Raw genomic sequence first — 13,948 nt, 5'->3', positions numbered from 1 at the left:
AACAAAGCTCTCTTAAGCATAAAAAAACCTCTTGTAATGCTGCTATTGTGCTTTCCACTAGTGTCCCTACAGATTGACTAACCATTCCTGTGTGTAACCTAATACTACTATATATATACCGTGCATTTACCTATGGAGACATCCAAGAACTGGGTATCATGTTTAGGTTATTGCACTCAAATGGTCACCTGTCATCAGTATCTTCTTGTTTTCAGTGTCTTCCATTGGGCATTGTGAGGCCAGACCCCCAAAAACTTTGTGGATTTGATTGTGCTATAAAAACCATACTTTGTGCAATGTATGGGGGTGGAATTAGAGGTTTTTTTTTAACAATCAAGCATAATTCAGATTTTTTGAGCATTTCACTGGCGTTGATCACAGCAGGTGCAGATATAAGGCAAAAGCTTCAGAAAAATCAAGATGTCTTTCAAATCTGTTCCTAAAAGTTATTTGTTTTTTGGAATTGATAAACACCCTTGTGTCCTGCAAAGTGGTCTAGTGGCCTGTTGAATGTAAACAGTTCATCGTGGCTTTTCTGTAATAATGCTTTCAGCTAGAAATATTGTAACAAATGTTACTAGAAATAAGTTTTGTTGCATCTTACAACTGGTTCTGGTTTAGGTTTGTGTTGAGCGAGCCCCAGAATCGTCCAAGCCAGGGCTCACAGCAAGGTTCTAGTACTGGTGGTATTGCTCAGCCACCGCCGGGCATGAGCTCATATGCAGCCAAACGTGTTGTTGGTGATAACCCCTGGACGCCTGAACAGCTGGAACAGGTATGGAATTTGTATTGGCGATGGTGAACAGATAGATTACAGTGGGCTTCTTGAACTATGAAAGGGCATTCATTAATGGGATACACGTTGCAACCAATATTTCAACATTGTTAATTAATGATTTGAAATTAGGTAAGATGAGCTAGCTGGAAAACAAATCAATTCCTTTCCCCACTCTAAAGCTGCTCACTCCCCCCAAAAGAAAATAATGCCTCTGCTTGTCATTGTGTAGCTGGCCCTTGCTAGCAGGGTAGAACTTGGTTTGCAAAGTGAGGGCAATCTGTGATAGTAAATAACTGACTGATTTATGAAGTGTACATTGGTGGAACCAAACCAGCGTTATTAGTTTCTCCTTCTCTTCCTGACACGCACCCGCCAAACTGGAGCAATCTTCATGCAGTGCAATGCAATGCTTTGGCCAAAACCTCATCCAAAAACTGTTCATTGGGAGAAGATGAGTTCTAAAGCCTGTACATGATTTTAAAGGAGACCAGCTAAATAAAAATGTGCCATAAGTACAAAGCTTGCTTTCAGGCTGTTGGCATTTTTTTTTTGTGCAGTAAAAATTTAGGTAACCGAACCAGGTGTGACGCAGATACATTTTAAGGGAAAAAAGGTCTGAGGTGTTTTCTGACAATTTTTTGAAATAAAGGCTTTGACTCTTTAAGTGTGGACATTCTTCAAACTGACATTCATATCCTTTCTTTTCTCAGTCCTATTTCGATCAGAGAACTCTTTCGGCTTATGCTGCACAACAATAGATAAATGTGCAAGCATAATATTTGTGAAAATCAGTTCCAAAGTTTAAAGCGCAAATGCAAATCTTGCAGCTGCTTAGGTTAACAACCCCGTCAGTCTGGTCATTTACCTCCCATGACGTTGGGGGTAGGTCTGTGAAGTCTGGCAGTGCTAAAAAGGGCATTGCTGGTTTCTTACGGACGGGATAACTTGCAACCAGCCTAAATCATTTCAGTGGTGCTGTTAGCATTCATGATAGGTGGCATAGGAACAGGAGTAGACCATTCGGCCCCTCGAGCCTGCTTCGCCATTCAATAAGGTCATGGCTGATCATCTTGTGTCTCAATTTCCACATTCCCATCTAACCCCGATAACCTTTGATTCCCTTACCTAACAAGAATCTATCTACCTCTGCCTTAAAAATATTCAATGACCCCGCCTCCACCACCATCTAAAGCAGAGAATTCCAAAGTCGCACAACCCTCAAGAGAAAAAAATTCCCTTCATCTCTGTTGTAAAAGGATGACCCCTAATTTTAAAACAGTGCCCCATGAACGAATAAAAAAAATTTGAATAGTTGGAAGCCGCTGCTCTGATGGGACTATCTGGTCCACTGGTGCTGGGAAATCCACATTTATGTAGAGGAGGCAGTGGCATAGTTGTATTGTCACTGGGCTCGTATTCTAGAGACCCAAGGTCATGCTCTGGGGACCTGGGTTTGAATACCAGCACAGCAGATGGTGAAACACTAGTTTTTACTCCAGATTTTATTTTTTTATTAATTGAATTTAAATGCCCCAGCTGCTGTGTGGTGGGATTTGAACTCATGTCTCCAGATCATAAGTCCAGGCTTCTCAATTACTAGTCCAGTAACATAACCACTAGCCCACCATAACTACAAATGGCCCATTGCTATGTACCTTATGTGCAAACATTGGTAGCAGTATTGAGGGGTCAAGCCAGCTGCATTAAGATGTTGCACCATCATTAGCAGCACCAACTGAGGCAAACTGGTGGCAAGAAAGTAGCTAGCACAGCCATCTTAGAAGCCAGATACACCCAGTTTGGCAGCCATTTCCAGATGACGGCCACTTGGAAGCAGGACTGAGGTAGAGGACATAGAGATTTGGTGCTGCCAAAGCCTACAGAGGGAGCAACACAGGCAATTCTATGTTATTGAATATTCATTTATAACTTTAGAATAATTCATGAACACAGAGTTGGACATGGTGTTATATCATAATATAATCATAGATAGGAGTGGGTATGATTACACCTGATACAATCAATATATAATCAGAGGAGTGGATATGACTATGTCTGATGCAATCATTATAATGGTGGGGATGAAAAAGAGGGATGAATTGGCACCAAGTTTGACAGGAAAAGTTCAGTGGCACAGACAGAAGTTTGTGCAGACTTTTAATATTATAGAATATTAAAATATTTTAAAATATGTGCAGGCTTTCACTACGGTGCAGATTACATCTGTATGTTTGTTTAACTATTTCAAATAGGAGGGGTACCAGGAGTTGATGGTGAACAGACAGGAGCCAGATTTGTTTTTGACCTTCTGATAGGGAAAGAGAGGTTCAAGAGCACCAAGGTGGGGGTGGTGGGGTGGAGTGGAGAGTTTATAAATATGTTGAAAATTCTGATGTATAAAAAGCTAAAAGAATAAAAAGTTTCATAATTAAACCTCCCTGAAAGAAAAGATAGACTCCGAAAAGGGTCAGACCATGCATGTAGGCGTGCTTCCAATTAGAGGATGACAACTTTAAATATGTAATTTTGATTATAGATGTGAAACAGCAGCACTTCAACTGATCAATTCTGTTAAAATTGATACTCTGATGATTTTAGCAATTGTTTTGGGGATGGGGAGAAAAACTGCTTGCATATGGATCCTAATTAATATCTGAATGTAGTGCAAATTAGGAATCGTGAAATTCATTGAAGCGGAACACATATCGGAAAATGAAGCAATTGTTCATCTGGTGGTAGCATCAAGTGACACTCGGCACAGTGTGGCAACTGCTGCTGATATGGAGGTGAAAAGCATGCAAAGGTAAGAATTAAGGCTTTCATATTTTTAAAACTTTTAGACTCTATACTTAATATCAACCAATTTGAGTATTTGAAAGATTATTTTAGGTTTACGTAATTTCTTTGGATAGCTTTTTAATTAAATTATGTATGTAATTTATGTTATTTTATAATGGGCTGAAAATGAACAACTTTTTTTTCCCTTTTGTCCGGACCAGTCACAGCCAATTTCAGCTTCAAGGGAGTGTTCAGCTGGGGCACTGTGATGGCTCATTATACATTCTCCCCCAATTTTCGCCCATCTCTGGGAAGCCAGGGTGTGCTCTCTTGCCTTCCACAAACAAATCAACTTGTATTTACACATCGCCTTCAATATAGTAAACCACCCAAGACACTTTACAGGAATGTTATCAAACAAAATTTGACACTGAGTCATGTAAGGAGATATTAGGGCAAGTAACCAAAAGCTTGGTCAAAGAGGAAAGTTTTAAGGAGCATTTTGAAGGAGGAGAGATGTAGAAAGGCGGAGAAATTTAACAAGGGAATTCCAGAGGTTAGGGCCTAGGTAACTCAAGACATGACCGCCAGCGGTAGAGCGATGGAACTCAGAGCTGCTCGGTAGGTGAGAATTGGATGAGCGCCAAAACAGTTTAGAAATTCAGCATATGGAGAATCGTGTTTGTTTATTGTTCCGTGATTCAGTGGGTTGGATTCAAACCTGCTGTCAACTTGAGCATACACTTTTCAAATGCGTCAGCAGTGTGGAACAATATAAGCCATAGCTCAGAAGTTAATGCCTCTTTTTGCAACTGCAGTGCTGTCTTAATGTTGTTTAATTTTGTGCAGTTAACTTTTTTAACTGCAAGTAACCTCTTAATGAACAGAATTATTTTAAAAGAGAAGGCATTGTTTGTTCAATAATGTCAAAGCATACTTTCCTGTTCACTGCAGTTATTGCACTAATTCACATGGGTATACCCAGTGATAGTTTTATTTTAACTTTTCTAACATTCTGCACTGACATCTGATTGGATTGTCAAGATTTTTTTAATGTGGTGTTAGAAATGACTGAGAAATAGTTTGTGCAATATGAAAAATTAATATTTATATTAACTATTTTTAATTTTTTCACAGTATAATTGACTGGAACAATCCTATTATTGTTAGTAAACTCTACAAGATTTACCTAGGAGACATACCACTGAAAACGAAGGAGGTACTTTTGTTTAGTTTGCTGCTTTATCTCTCTTGAATACCATGCATCCTGTACAGCTGAAAACTCTGATACTGAGCCTTCAATAGTTTTATAAAAATCATTTTAAAGGCAGCAAAGCCCATTTATGTGAAAACCTGAAAAATGATCAGCGTACAAACTAGTAAAGCATCACTGCAACTTTGATTTCTTACACTTTTCAGTGAATTCCATTTTTGTTAAACAATCTGATGAAGTGAATTCACTAACCTGTCCGGTGAGCATCAGACTGCTCTGTTCACCCCATCAGAGTGATAAAAATGGGAAATAAGCTGCACAAATAAATAGGCTGGAGAGACTGATTATTAAGCTGGCTCACTTTGACCATAATCGGTCCTCAAGATATTCCACTAGCCATAGTTGCCCAATTAGCGCTGTCATTGTTCAGCATTCTTTTTCTTATCTCCTCCCTGTTTTCTCTCCTGAAAGCTCTGACTGATGCCGATGTACAATTGTGGGATAGGCAATCAGCCTGCAGTTACTTAATGTCCATTCTCATTCTATATGGCAGTGATTTATGGAGCCATAATTTCATTTAATCTGCCTACGTCACTTGTGACATAAAAGGCTGGAGGCTTGCTTTTGTTGGTTTAATGTTTCTCGACAGGAATTGTAGTCACTCCTAGGAACCTCTTGTACATAGGACATAATTGTTGCTTGTGAATGTTTTACATTTTCAAGTGTATGCAAAGTATGGGATGGGAAAAGTGGCGTCCCAAGTTTCAAAATATTGTTTTCATCTCTCTCTGCACCCTGGTGATTGTAGAATAATTTTCTCGCCCAAATTTTGAAATGTTTTCCAAACTAAATGGCTGCAAAGGTATGAGAATTGCGATGCGCCTTTCCTGCTGGCTTAGAGGACAAATGTAAAGCCTCAGGGTATATAGTTCCTGTTTAGCCTGTGCTAAGTTAACTAATCGCAGCTTGGATGACAAGGGATTCTACAGTAGTTATCAGGAAGTCAGAAGCAATCTGGGCTCCTGATTTTGATCACTGCCGAGTGACCAAATTATGTTTGTGTTTATCTGTGTATCTTGAGTTGAGAATACGAATGCGGATTGGCAAATCACTGGAGGGCAATTGTAACTGGGGAATAATGTACCAGCATCCATTATCCCCTGCCACAGCAGAGGATAGGAATGTTTCTGAAACCTGCTGTCTTCTGCCAGCTGAGCTCAGATCAGTTAATTTAGCTCAGACCTTTTGTGCTGTTACATATATGTCACATTTGGTAAGAAATCCCCTGTTTGATGTCAGCATAAATATTAAAACTTATTTATGGAAGCTGCTTTTCTGCCGTTCCAAATATGAAGTTTGTAAGGTTATGTTTGGAACTGTCCTGTTTAATTTAAGGTAAAATGGAAGAATTAAGCGGATCATGTGACCTGTTCTGAATTCTGCCCACAGCAAACTTGGGTGTCTTGATGGTAAATGTTAAAGGGGAGACCAGGTTGTTTTACTGGGAAGAAGGTAAAAGATATTCACACCTGTAAACAATGACCAGGGCAGCTGCACTGATGTAGGTAGACTGTTAGTCTCCAAGTCCCAAGGAGGTATTGGGAATGTCAGTTTTTGAAAGTGGTTATACTTTAAACTATCTATTTAATTTCAAGATGGAATGGCGTTGGGGATCTAGAGGATAGCTAATTTGGCACTTCCACGTGTACACATGGTCCTGGGTTCACAGTGTCGTAGAGATGGGCTTTGAGAGGGGAAGGGTCCATAGGAAGCCATTGTAGGATTGGGTTGCAGGGTTTCCTGAAAATAACATTGAAATTCACAGACAGGGTCAGCCTGCAAGAATCCAAGAGAGACAGCAGACCGGTAGAGGCAGCAAGTCTCTATTGTTCACCATTCAGGATGTGGGTGGGAACCAGCACTCAGATTAAAGAGACCAAGTTTGTGAGGGTTTAAATGAAGATTGGAAGCTTGGGCTAACTTTGGCAAGAGGGAATAATCTCCAGGGTAAGCCTCACTTTGAAAGCCAGTTTGGGGATTAGAAATTATCTGAGTGGGAAAGGAGAAAGGAGATAAGAATCACTTTGGACTGGTTCCTGCAGATTAAAGTGGCTACTTCAGTAACAGAGTAAAGTATAACCGTGGCAAAGGTTTTCAGTCAATTTAAAAGTTAAATGGAGGAATCTTTTCTGTAGCTTATAGTATGAGTTGCCTGCTAAAATAGTGTTTAGTCAATGTTGCTTTTAGTTTGTTTGTAACAGTAAAAGTCTTAAAACTTGAAATCTTGCCGTGTGATCCTTTCAGTCATTCACTGGAAGTTCAGATTTCTTTTTTAATGTTATCAGCCTCTACAGGGATCTAACACCCCCATACATATTCACAAAATCTGTTGGTGCTTGTTGATTTTACAGTTTTGGTTACCTTAACAGAAATGCATGCTGATCTTTTGCAGGGAGCAGCGCTGAAGCCTGAGCTAAAACGGGAACCAGTTAGCACCAGGGTTAAACTGAAAATCCTCCCTCACTTATTACGATCCAGACAGGCTGCAGAGACATTCCCAGCCAGCATACAGGTACACACTCATTCCTACCATCAAACTGGGCGACTTCCATGCAAACTACAACTGTCCTTTGTGGATGTTTAATTTCGGCCGCTGACATGTGCTGAACTCCAATACTATTGACTCCAAACATGAAGTTCTTCAGATTCATTATTTATAATTGCCGTTTTATCTTCAAGCTGATTAAGTGTCACCCAAGAGTTTACGTTTTCTTTTGTGTGAGACTTTATTACCTATTAAGAGAGTATATGCAATTAATCAGTTTTTGTTGGATACCCACCCCACCCCCCCAATACTAAATTTAGACACTGCTTTGTGTTTATTACTGTTGAGTGCCACCTAATGGCTGTCTAGGGAGTGACATTGGCAGTGGTAAAGGAACAGAGAACAACTCCATCCTCTCTGACAGAGCAGCATGGCTCATATGGGACTATGAAGGAGAGAAAAAACATCTGAGAGCATTCTCTTTCTTGGAACATATAAATATTAACTTGCAAAAATATCCTCCATTTGCAGACTCAATGGGCCATATGGCCTATTCCTCCTCCTGCCTCCTATTTCTTAAGTGCAGGTGCAAGATCAAATGGGTGAATAGACTGGTGCAGCTCTGATTAGGACACCGCCCTGCAGCACGTACATTGAAATCGTTCTTGCTGATGTTGTTGCCTGTTTACCAGGAATCGCAGATTTAGTTTCTCATCTTTAAAAATTTGATGATCAGTGAGGAGAGGTGGGGGATGGGCACAGGGAGGAAACAAGCTAATTTGTTCTCCTTATTTTGAGACCCTTGTTGACATGAGAGCTAAGTGGCGGAAGAAGCGTATGCACAGGCTGAAGCGTAAAAGACGAAAGATGAGACAGAGGTCCAGGCTGAAGATGCAGTGCTGATCAGGCTTTGTTGAATCTTACTCAGCAAATGGACTCTGACACTTCTGTTTATACATCTTTTTCTAAGACCAACAATTTAGAGGCACTTCAGATGCCGGTCATGAGAAGATCTTGTACATTGGCCTGTTGTGGTACTGTGCCTTCATGTACAGTAGTTGCAAAATAAAATGCTAAAAAAATCCCAAGTGTTGTTGGTTCTGAGCAGATTTAACTGTGAAGTGATTTGCATTGTAGGACATAATGACTCCATACTGCCAAGAATGACCATAAGCAGGGCTATATTGGCAAACCATTGAAAATTACTTACTTAAAAATTAAAACCAGTGAAGTTCTCTGAGTATTATTCATGCTGCTTACCCCATTGAGTTAACATCTTCAAATGTTTGAAACTAGCAGTATGGCATATCATGTAGACTCTTTTTACTGGGAAGTTATAGGCCTGATGCCTATTCTTTTCACTGCATTAATGTGCAGTGTGCCTGTGATATTCCAGAATGCATAGCTGGACTGCAAGGTTCCTTGGTAGCAGTGCAAACTGGTAAAATTACATTGTAACTTCATAAACTGTTCAATCCAAAATAAATGTTGTATCACAGGAGTTTAATTTGACCTATAAATAATCTGAACATTTAATTTTTTATGCGCGCATACAGATCTATTAAAATAGTGATGATTCAGTCTTGTTTTCACAGGTGGTGTACGATGGACTGTTTGGTGCCAATACAAATGCAAAGTTGAGAGGACTCACCCTACAATTTGTACACCATATTTGCTCAGTGTAAGTTCTAATATGGATTTTATATGTGTGTGTATATGTAGATATTTGCATGTATGTGATACATACTTCTCGTGAATCATAAGGGGAAAATAAGCCATAGATTGCTCGCGATACCCTCTTCGAAGCATCTCCTGTGTGAAATGCATCTTAACCGGAAGGATAGTGCCAGAAGGGTCCAATGTTTAATGTTTTACAAATTAGAAAACTGAGTGGATCTGTCAATGGAATAAAAATTACTTTGTGCTAAGATGCAGGTTAAGGTCCATGACTTCCCATGTGGTGAATCCCCAATCTTCATTAGTCTGTCGCACTGTTTCCTCCAGGCTGCATAGCAGCCTGAAAATTTCCACGCAGGCCAGCCATTTTAAGTCCCCGCATGTGCACGGCCACGCAAAAAATATTTACTGGGGCTGCACACTTGAACAAGTCGCTCAGACATTCCAAACAAAATTATAGGGCACATTGGTCCAATGGGAGTGGAGTTGGGGGAGGAGGAGGAGGAGATGTGCACAACAAGGAAGAAATGAATGTCAAAAATCAATTGGTTCAAGCACAACATTATTGAATGCTGGGATATGAGTCAGCCTAGAGGGAGGACAAATGAGTCAGCCCAAAGGAGGATAACTTGAAGTGAGGGGGAGCGATACAATATTTATGTATGTATATGTGTGTGTATCACACAGATATATGTTAAGTATACAGATTATATATTTAAAGCTTTGACAAAATGTGTTTTTTTCCGGCAATACTCAATATATATTACTCTTTTTGAGTAATATTGAGTAATATTTGAGTAATGTAAATAATAAAATATTTGAGCTTTATTGATTTGAACTGTTGCTTTTAAATGGCTGCCTGACCTGCTATGATTCAGCTCATAAGTAACAGTTATTTTTTTCTTGTTACCAAGCTTAAACTTAAGTGCAGCATTGCATGCTGCAAGGCTTGGCAACAATGCCAGATTCATCTATAGTACTTCAAGACAATCTGAATCGAACAACATGTCTAAAATAAAAACAAAAACAGAATTACCTGGAAAATCTCAGCAGGTCTGGCAGCATCGGCAGAGAAGAAAAGAGTTGACGTTTCGAGTCCTCATGACCCTTCAACAGAACTGAGTAATATTAGGAGAGGAGTGAAATATAAGCTGGTTTAAGGTGGGGGGGGTGGGGGGAGACCTTAAACCAGCTTATATTTCACCCCTCTCCTAATATTACTCAGTTCTGTTGAAGGGTCATGAGGACTCGAAACGTCAACTCTTTTCTTCTCTGCCGATGCTGCCAGACCTGCTGAGTTTTTCCAGGTAATTCCTTTTTTGTTTTGGATTTCCAGCATCCGCAGTTTTTTGTTTTTATGTCTAAAATAAATACTGCCTATGGTTTTAATGGAAATCAATTGTAGTGTTGATTTTCTACCATTAGAGGTTGCTGATTCCCTCTTAAATAATAGACATTTGGCATCATTCTCTCTGCAACAGTTTATTTTTATTTGAATACCTAGATATCTAGTTGGAATTGTGATAATGTAGATTTGCCTAACTAGTGGGGTTGTCAGTTTTTGATCCTAAAATCAAATATAAAACTAAATTTTGCATTTTCCCCTTATCTGAATTGTCTTTTACTTCTGTAATTAAAAAGCAAAGTTCTCAATATCAATACAGTGGCAGCAGCTCCAGTTGGGAGAGTTGACAGATATGAACCTGCTGTGTTAGAAGTTTTTTTGAGTCAGCAATCAAGATCCCAGCCAGTGTTGCACCAAAGCAGGCACAAGGCTGCCTCCATGAAGCCTTAATAAGGTCAATTTGCTGCAAGGTTAAACTCTTAGGGGTGTATGTATTGAACAGAAGTAATGGAGAATTTTTAATTTTGTTATTTTAAAAATGCCATTCACTGTTTTTCTTGTCAGTTTAACATTTGAGGTACGTTAAGTTGAACATTTTTAAAAATTATTCTCTGTGATGCATGTAATCTTTCTTATTGTTTACAGTTGTCCTGATAATAAAATTAAACCTTTGGGACCAATGCTTCTAAATGGACTTACTAAATTGATCAATGAGTACAAAGAGGTAAGACTTCTGAAATCTATTTGACCCATAGCCGTCTACTCATTTTGGCACCTGTATTTTGCTCCCTCCTATTCTCTCATCTTTGCTCACTATGAAAGTGCTGTAACCTAAACTGGGCTGGAGTTACCTAATTGCCAACAGTCCTCTGGCACCTTGCCCAAGTAACCATCCTTCATGCATAAGACTGGGCTTTGTAAGGAAACTATTGGTCTGTGGGCAACATCACAATCAAATCCATTCTTGTCCGCACCGAGATGTAATGCTACAGCAGTTGGGAGTAGAAACCTCAGGCAGAGCATCGATGCCAGTTGTATCACTCCCACAGCTAAGAACCAGATTCCCCCAGAGCAAAGATCAAACCTGGCATTTAGAATTCTTTTTGGCCTTTCTACTTTCTCCACACTCCCAAACTCATTTGTTGCTAGAGGATGTTTCATGGCTGTCCTCTGCTACCTCAGCCAAATGATTACTCTTGTATGATGTGAATTTAGACAGTGAAAGTCAACAAGCTTTATGTGCACCACTGCCAAGGTTAATTCTGTCCATACCCAACCTGTGCGCATGCAGTTCCATTAGGAGACACTAACTAGCCACCCGCAAATGCAGCTGATTTTCGTCTCCCTAAATAATGGCAATTGAGCTCAATTATAGCACGTGTACCACTAATCTAGCACAGAACTGGAGTTGTATGTGATGCCTTTCGCCTTCATATGGCTGAGGTACTCAACTACCTGGAATTTGGGGGTGTTTACAGATGTACTTCTTAAGAATATATAATTAGCTTTAATGCAATGTAAGCAAGTTGATTTTGTTTTCTTTTAAATCCTATTCAAGTCCTTCTGATATTTGACCTGCAAAGCTATTCAACATCTTAGTCACTGTTTCTTGCCTCTAGAATCTGTAATATATTGCATTTTAAAAAAATGTTCTTGCTTTATCCTGCCCAAGGACCCAAAAGCCCTTTCCATGGCATATTCAGCAGTTGGGAAATTATCCAGGTGAATATTTCTAATTTTATTTGAGTTTTTTTTTAATTTTGTAAAGTGCTGATATAAAAAGATGCACAGCATCATGATAAGTGTTTCATGATATGGTATGTATTTTTGGACAAATAGTTCAGTAATGTTTATTATATTCTGGGCTTATTTTCAAAATGGGTCTTTGAATTTGTGGGCATGCATGTCACCAGCAATGTGTGCTATCTCCAAATACAAAATATCGTGCTTAACGCTGTTCTTAATAAGTGAGCCCTTTTCATACTCCATTTCATAGAACATTCTAAGCAACCAACATTTCATAAGACAAAATTGATGAAAGGTTTTGATAGAAATTGTTTCCATTGGCAGGAGAGTTGGTAACCAGAGGACACAAATTCAAGGTAATTGGCAAAAGAGCCAGATGGGAGATGAGACTTTTTTTTTGCACAATGCTTAATGATCTGGACTGCACTGCCTGAAAGGGTGGTGGAAGCAGATTCAAAAGGGAATTGGACAAATCTTGAAAGGAAAACATTTGCAGGTCTAAGGGAATGGAGCAGAAGCAGATCCATTCTTGACTTTCAAAAGGGAATTGAGCAAATACTTGAAGGAAAAATATTTGCAGAGCTTTGCGGAATGTACAAGAGGAGTGGGACTAATTGGATAACTCTTTCAAAGAAGCACATTGGGCTGAACAGTACCCTCCTGTATGTTACAACATTGTGAAAATTACAACTGTGCATGTTCATAGTGAATTTAACAATTAAACTGCATAGTTGAATAAAATTGAAAATAAATTGAGATGCACTAAATTGCCAAAGAGCCTTGGCATCCAGGGGGCAGTGGAATAGTAAATTGGAGTTAGAAATCTTAATTGCTAAAAAAATACATATCTTCCCCTTGCCTGCCTGAGTCACTAGAGAATATATTTTCTAACCTGTAGCAGGAATACTTTGCATTTCCCACATAAGAATTATTTTAAGGAGCAATAATTTTAGATCCTTCACTGTTCTTTGTTTTGTATGCAGAAGCCTCAATGCACAATTAACCATCACTTGCTAAGCCAGATTTGCTGGAGCAGAGACTAGGCTGTTGGAAATATGACATACCTGGTGTTGGCACAGAACAATTTCTCTAGCTTATGCTGTTAGCAGCAACCATGGTCAAACTTGGGACACTGGAGACACTTATCTGTGTAATTGGCTCTATCTAGTCATGATCTTATTGAATGGCGGAGCAGGCTAGAGGAGCCATATGCTTACTCCTGTTCCTATTTCTTATGTTCTTATCTGCACCATACTGAGGATGGGGAAGGCATGTGAGACAGGGGAGGCTTAAGGCGAGAAAGAGTTAATGCAAGCAGTGTAAATAAACAAAATCACTGTGGATATCTCTTGCACCATCTGAAGGATTGTCCCCAATCAGAATTAGTAATGAACCTTCATTTATTAACCTTGCAAACCTTCCAATACCATAAACATGGAAGACTTTGGACATCTGTACATATTATGTAACCATTATATTATCAGTGAAATGTGTTTTTCTACCCTATGCATTTAGCCGTTTACCACAACTTTTCACGAAAGATTTAGCACTTGTGCAACAGTTTTTTGAAGCAATGTGCAAGGTATGTGGAAATTCTCTGAAATTTTCCTTTTACATTATAATGTCTGGTTGCGTTTTTGACCAGGGATTTTTATCTATTTTTTTAATAGGAAGGCCCTGACATCAGGCTTTCCATTCAGGAAGCATTGGCTATGATGGTAGGGGCCTATTGTTCATTGCAAGGAGCTTCTCTTACACTCATGGAAGCTTTGGTTGCTGCATATCTGGAGAAGGTATGTCCAAACTTATAACCAATTAGACTGATATAAAGAATGCCCTTCGTGCCATAACCATTTTAAACAACCT

At 39.3% G+C, this 13,948-nt stretch overlaps 1 protein-coding gene across 1 annotated transcript in view; it reads left to right on the top strand.

Moving 5' to 3' along the window:
* ecpas (Ecm29 proteasome adaptor and scaffold) overlaps positions 1–13,948 on the top strand; it is a 108,052-nt gene that overhangs the window by 29,516 nt on the left and 64,588 nt on the right. Inside the window, exons 6-14 of the mRNA XM_078571174.1 lie at positions 622–775; positions 3,442–3,581; positions 4,694–4,775; positions 7,222–7,341; positions 8,910–8,995; positions 10,982–11,060; positions 12,009–12,058; positions 13,598–13,664; positions 13,753–13,875. Of these exons, the coding sequence (XP_078427300.1) occupies positions 622–775; positions 3,442–3,581; positions 4,694–4,775; positions 7,222–7,341; positions 8,910–8,995; positions 10,982–11,060; positions 12,009–12,058; positions 13,598–13,664; positions 13,753–13,875 (901 nt within the window). The remainder of the gene's footprint in view (positions 1–621; positions 776–3,441; positions 3,582–4,693; positions 4,776–7,221; positions 7,342–8,909; positions 8,996–10,981; positions 11,061–12,008; positions 12,059–13,597; positions 13,665–13,752; positions 13,876–13,948) is intronic.

This window comes from Cetorhinus maximus, chromosome 2 (genome assembly GCF_964194155.1).
Source record: "Cetorhinus maximus chromosome 2, sCetMax3.hap1.1, whole genome shotgun sequence".
Lineage (NCBI taxonomy): Eukaryota > Metazoa > Chordata > Chondrichthyes > Lamniformes > Cetorhinidae > Cetorhinus > Cetorhinus maximus.
This window is presented reverse-complemented; position numbering and strand designations above follow the sequence as displayed.